The sequence below is a fragment of the Juglans microcarpa x Juglans regia genome, chromosome 3D (genome assembly GCF_004785595.1).
Source record: "Juglans microcarpa x Juglans regia isolate MS1-56 chromosome 3D, Jm3101_v1.0, whole genome shotgun sequence".
Taxonomy (NCBI): Eukaryota; Viridiplantae; Streptophyta; class Magnoliopsida; order Fagales; family Juglandaceae; genus Juglans; species Juglans microcarpa x Juglans regia.
The window spans coordinates 1,496,471-1,502,834 of NC_054598.1; the positions used below are offsets into that span (position 1 = coordinate 1,496,471).

Genomic DNA, 6,364 nt, shown 5'->3' on the forward strand with positions numbered 1-6,364 from the left:
TAAAAATTTAAAAAAATTATAATAATAAAATAAAATGATATATTTTGTACATCCAAACTCACGTTCATTGTGCCTGATGAAGTGGGTACTGGGTAGTATCTTCAACTGTATTTTCGGTTCAAATAGTAGAACACCGAATCGGCCCAGAGATTAGGTTAGCCCAAGACTCAAGTCTCAGCCCTGTCCTTCCACCACCAAATTTATAGACCTCTCTTTGCTCTGTGTCAAAATAATATTTATTTATTTACACTCATTTTTTTATGGGAATTAGGTGTGTTTGGATGTTAAAGTGAGTTAAGTTGAATTGAGTTGTGATGATAAAATATTTTTAAAATATTATTTATTATTATTATTATTATTTTAAAATTTAAAAAATTTGAATTATTTATTATATTTTGTATTAAAATTTAAAAAAATTATAATAATGAGTTGAAATTAGTTTGGTATCCATACGCACTATTGATTGAACGGATCTCCACGGGGAGCACTGCAAATCTAGACAACACCAACCAACAACGATTACATTTTCAGTGCAGGCTCTCTCTCTCTCTCTCTCTGTGTGATCGCCCTTTCTCTCGCTCAACTTTTCCTTAGATTCTTTCCTTCTATCGTTTGCCCCGTCTTAAACCCTAATACTCTCCAACCAATCCACGCTAAATGGATACCTGATTGATCCGCTTGGCTTCGAGACTCTGCAGCGGTCAATGCAATGGTGGTCTGCAAATGCCGAAAGGTGACTGCTACAATTCCTCATTTCATCTTTCTTTGTTTCTGATCGTTTTTGTGCTAGTTCATTAGTTGGGGTTTGGATCGAACCGGTTTCGTTATTCGAAATTCAAGGTGATCCGTGCTCAGCTATACGGATCGTTGTTTCCAATTCTCATTGGTGGGACAGTGGGAGCGGACCTGGAGCTTGTCTTTAGTCGGTTCTTATATATTGATTGAAATTGTAAGATAATGTATGTTGTCTAATGTATTTGGTGGTGGGTTTTTTGGTGTTTCAGGCTACTAAATTCTATTGTTTCGTGCACAAAGTCCCTGTTTGTGGAGAATGCATCTGTTTTCCGGAGCACCAAATTTGCGTGGTAAATTTATTGCTATTATTGTAGAAGTTTTTGTTATCTCGAACTTTATTTAATTGACACTTGTCTCGTTATAATCCCACTTTCAGCTGGATGTGTTGCTCACAGACATGTCGGACTCTCTTTAGTTGTTTTCTTTATCCTATCAGTAATAAAAGTCCTATATTTTTGGTGGTATCATGCGATTGGATTTCATTTATAATTGGATAAAAGCTTGGCTGGGATAATAGAAAAAGAGCTTCTAAGGGTTTGAAAGTGGAAGTGGGCCATGCGATTGGATTGCATGCATGTGATGGAACTACAAACTTCGACATTAACTGACCAAGAGATTACTAATTCTCGATTACATTTTCTTTTCGCAGATCTAATATTATCAATGTGCCATTTGAACTATATGATGTTATATGTCATTCGCAGTACAGAACTGACTTTGTAGCACTCCCATGCACTTTTTGAAAGACTTCATAGTGGCCTTTATATTGTTGGCATACTTCTCCAGAAGAGAATCATTTTATTCCTCTGAATGAGCTTTTGCCAGACAAAACATTCGACATTTCCAAAACATTATTGTCCAATTGCAGTGATTCTGAATTAACATTAGTTACTTTGACCACTGAGTTTGGTTTTCGTGATGTTACTTCTTTTTCCCGTTGGATCTAGTTTGTGCTATGTGCATGCTAAAACTTTATAGAAGAGATGATAATTCGATTCGATCATGATCTACATTCATGCCTATTCACTTTTAGAGATCAGCGTGCAAGATGTATGCATATCATGCATTAAGAATGCATCTGTGAATTTGTATATTTTTTTTCCATGAAAATTTCTTATTGACTGCATCATAAGGTTGTCTGATGCCTATGCTGTATTAGGGTGTGTGTGGATGTTGAAGTGAGTTGAGTTGAGTTGAGTTGTGATGATAAAATATTATTAGAATATTATTTTTTAATATTATCATTATTTTGAAATTTGAAAAAGTTGAATTGTTTATTATATTTTGTATTGGGATTTGAAAAAGTTGTAATAATGAGTTGAGATGAGTTGAGATGAGTTTGGTAACCAAACGCACCCTTAATCTTGCTGTCTTTGCTAGGTCCGGACGTACTCAGAATGGGTAATAGATGGAGAATATAATTGGCCTCCTAAATGCTCCCAGTGTCAAGCTGAGCTTGAAGAGGGGACTGGTTCTCAAACTACTCGATTGGGTTGCTTGCGTATGTGATTTTGCAGATATAGTTACTGCCTCTGACATGCAACTTTTCTCTGTTATTAGAACATCTGCTGGAAATCTTACTGTAAAATATAATTTACAATTTTTTTGCTTCAGATGTTCTACACACAAATTGCTTGGTTTCACATGTAAAGAGTTTTCCTTCACATACGGCACCGGCTGGATATGTGTGTCCTGCATGTTCCACTTCAGTAAGATACTTCTAGAAGTTATCTGTACATTTATCTTAGAATGTTCAATTTATTTATTTCCTGCTTTTAACGTCTTAAAGCATATGTTTATGAAAACTTAAAATGGCTGGAGTTTGTCTTTCAAGTACTGCCAAAAAAATGAATAAAAAAGCATGGCTAGAAATGCTCTGTACTTGGTAAAGTAAACTTTACCATCTAGTTCTGGTTTTTACATGATCTATTTAGTTCATAACACCTTTCTGTGATTATGGCTACAACTGCTTTATACTTGGTAGCATAAACTTTGCCATCTAGTTCTAGCATTTATATGAGCTATTTAGTTCATAACGCCTTTCTGTGATTGTGGCTTTGGTTTGAGCTTTGTTAAGGCATTGTCTATTGCTTGGCATGGTTCATTATCTAATGATTTTTTCTTGCAGATATGGCCTCCCAAGAGTGTGAAAGATTCAGGATCTCGTCTTCATTCATTGCTGAAGGAAGCTATTATGCAGGTTAGGTCAATGCTTGGCTCTTGCATGTTTGCAAAGAGAAGTACTCAAATGATGGTCTTACAAACTGTTTAATAGTGCTTTGCTTAGTTAATTTTTATTACGTTAAGTGCAAAATTTCCTTGGCAAGTATAATCCTTGTATGCTCATCCCTAGAGTTAATGGTTGCCGTTGGTCTTATCTTCTGCAGTTGCGGTCTCATTCCATTTTTCTTTTCACCCTGAATTGGTAGGGATCATTATCCTTGATGTGGGTTGTGATAACTGGGTGATGATTTTTCTATTCTACACCTTCTCTTCATTTTGATTTTGGTAATTTTATAGACAATGAAGAATGAATACTGTTGTCTTTTCTGGGGCCACTTCTCTACTTACTTTCTGATTCAAACGATTTATGTAACTTGGCAATGTACCAGAGCCAGAGGAGTGTTTTTTCTCTTTCATTGTTCATTTCATCTTCCTTTTCTTGTTGGTCCCAGGCTTGGTATTTTTATCTAGGGCTGCTAAATGAGAAATAATATTTGCAATCATAGAATGCGCAAATGCCGTATACTCATTTTGAAAAAATGAGTAAATATAGGGTCCACAATTAAAAAATTAATTTTTTAATAGTGGACTCTACTCTTTTTCAAAAGGAGTGCGCGACACTTGCGCAACATATGATTATATCTAGCATTACTCCTGCTAAATTAGGCCTAGCGTATATGCAGAGTGAGGCATTATCCAACAACATTTTACAATAAGAATTGATATTAGCTTCAGGAAACAATTGAGTGTTCAATTTATTGGGGTGTAACTCTTTCGCTTGTTAGTGAATGTTTGAGGAGTTTTCTGCAGACAGGGTGAACATTGAATCTGAAGAAAAAGTAGTTGTACACCTCACAAAATCAGTTTGTTATTATTTCTTCTGTATTTGCAATTGCTTTAAAGATGCATACACTTGTGAACTATTACGTAATCGATTTTGGGAGTTAATGTTTTGACATAGGCACTGACATGGTACAGTATTGCTTTCTCATTCATTTGGAAAATAAAGCTCTCAGTTTTGTCCGCTGTTATGCAGACTGGTCTGGAGAAGAATTTGTTTGGAAATCATCCAGTTTCATTGGCAGCGACAGAATCCCGTGGTCCTCCTCCTGCATTTTCCTCAGATCCTCTAAGTGCAGTATCTTCTACTGGAGGCAGGGAGAACAATGCAAGTTCATTGCCCTTGTTAGCACAAGATGGAATAAGTGTTGCTGAAGGATACTTGGCTGCAACTGGAGCAGGATCTTCCAAACTTCCAGTGAAAGATGTTTTGGAGATAAATGTTCCTGGTACAGCTGGGGATTTTGTCAAGAACTCAAGCCCTGTAGGTGTATGAGGATTTCACCATCAACTTTTCCATCTTGAGTAGTGATTCTGGGCTCTGCTTGGTTCAAGTTGTTTTTGCTTTTTGATTTTCAAAATGCATCTTTTTTAGATTTTTAGTTGTAGAAGCAAAAGCATATTTGATAACTCTGGAAAATATCACGAGTAAGGCCCTGTTTGGATAGTGAGAGCGTTTCATCTCATCGTTACAACTTTCCCAAATTCCCACACAAAATATAATAAACAATTCAACCTTTTCAAATCCCAAAACAATAATAATATTAAAAAATAATATTCTAACAATATTTTATTTAACTTTCATCTAAAACCCAAAATAATAATAATATTAAAAAATAATATTCTAACAATATTTTATTTAACTTTCATCTAAAACCATCTCATCTCATCTCACTATTCAAACTGCATTAATTGTCTCAAAGATCATATGTAAATGTTCAAGACTGTCTAATGCAACTGATGTTTAGCTAAAATGAGAAGCAGAGAAATACTTTACGGGTGCCAACCAAAGGCAGCCCTTGTGAGTTTGTTCTCTGTCTCAATTTGAAATATAGTGTGGATGCTGGATATGCAGGTGTATACATGTGCTGATGTTTGTGTATAATATTTTATTTCATGCATACTTACCTGAAGATAAAAAACTTATATGATTTTGTTTTACATGCATTCCAGCCCGGTGCTACAACACGAAAGGGTGCCTTACTTGTTGATCGACAAAACTCTGAAATTTCATATTATGCAGATGATGAAGATGCCAATCAAAAGAAGTACACTAGAAGGGGTAAGTAGATAGTTTTCTTTATAATTCAAGTTTTCATCATGACATTGTTCATGAAAATGCCGCAAACAAATCCATCCAACTCTAGGTCTGATCATAATTGCTTCATTATCTTCCTTTGGGGTTCTCATTTGTAGGTCCATTTCGACACAAGTTTCTTAGAGCTTTGCTTCCTTTCTGGTCAAGTACATTGCCGACTTTACCAGTGACGGCACCCACACGAAAAGATACATCGAATGCCAATGATATCTCTGAAGGTCGTGTGCGGCATCAAAGATCATCAAGGATGGATCCAAGAAAAGTCCTTCTCATTATTGCAATCATGTAAGGGTTTTTTTTTTTTTTTTTTTCCTAAAAAATTTTAAAGGATAAAGATAACATGGCGGAAAGGGGGATGAAGATTGAAGGGGGGGCGTTGCTGACCAGCATGATTTGGCAATGTTTGGTAGTTCAAAATAAATTGCTAGTTCTTATAAATCAATACAAGAATTCTCCTGGAATAGATCTCAATTCCAGGGACGGAATATAACATGTAAAACAATCACTATTTTCACTGATCCATTTATTTATTTATTTTAATCTCGTGCAGGGCATGCATGGCAACAATGGGTATTTTGTATTACAGACTAGTGCAACGGGGTCTTGATACGGAGCTGCCTGACGATGAGCAGCAGTGAATACCAGTAAGGTTGTGTTGCATTTGAGGTGAATCTGCTTGTAGGGAGATCAGCTGGTTACTGGTGACTTCTGTTCCTTTGAGTTTCTGTTCTGGTCCTCTCTCGGAACACGTGGCAAAACATTCAAGTGGAGTGTAGGCAATATTGTTTGGGTGATGATGATTATAAGTTCCATTTCTTTGCTGTCTTTTTCTCCTTTTTTTCACCTTCGCCCCCTTTTTCTAGGCCTGTTTTGGAATTCAGTTGGAAGTTAAAAAGGAAATATTTTCTTCAAACTGTTGTTTTGTAATTGTCTATTTGGTTAATAAACATGTAATACGAAGATTGAACCGGTTTGTAAGCGGTCTAGAAGGTTTTCATATTTTGAAAACCGAACCGGACCGATATATATATTTATAATTTTTTATATATTACATACTAAATTGATAATTAATATAACATGAAATTGTAATTTTTTTATTTAATTCTATTAATAACATAAAATTAATATAATATGTGACATACCATAAAATTAATGTTATAATTTTTAATATAACATATAAATTTAAAT

General features: G+C 35.2%; 1 protein-coding gene across 2 annotated transcripts; it reads left to right on the top strand.

Moving 5' to 3' along the window:
* The first annotated feature begins 458 nt into the window (after positions 1 to 458).
* LOC121254574 (zinc finger protein-like 1 homolog) lies at positions 459 to 6,149 on the top strand. 2 transcript variants are annotated; one of them, XM_041154675.1, is made up of 9 exons: positions 459 to 733; positions 1,005 to 1,085; positions 2,176 to 2,296; positions 2,410 to 2,504; positions 2,924 to 2,995; positions 4,055 to 4,342; positions 5,032 to 5,140; positions 5,275 to 5,461; positions 5,727 to 6,149. In XM_041154675.1, the coding sequence occupies exons 1-9, from the start codon at positions 710 to 712 to the stop codon at positions 5,812 to 5,814; spliced, it is 1,065 nt and encodes a 354-aa protein (XP_041010609.1). In that variant the 5' UTR covers positions 459 to 709; the 3' UTR covers positions 5,815 to 6,149. The 2 variants fall into 2 exon arrangements, with proteins under 2 accessions (XP_041010609.1, XP_041010608.1); XM_041154674.1 differs by having other exon boundaries at positions 465 to 733; positions 4,055 to 4,348.
* The last annotated feature ends 215 nt before the right edge of the window (positions 6,150 to 6,364 follow it).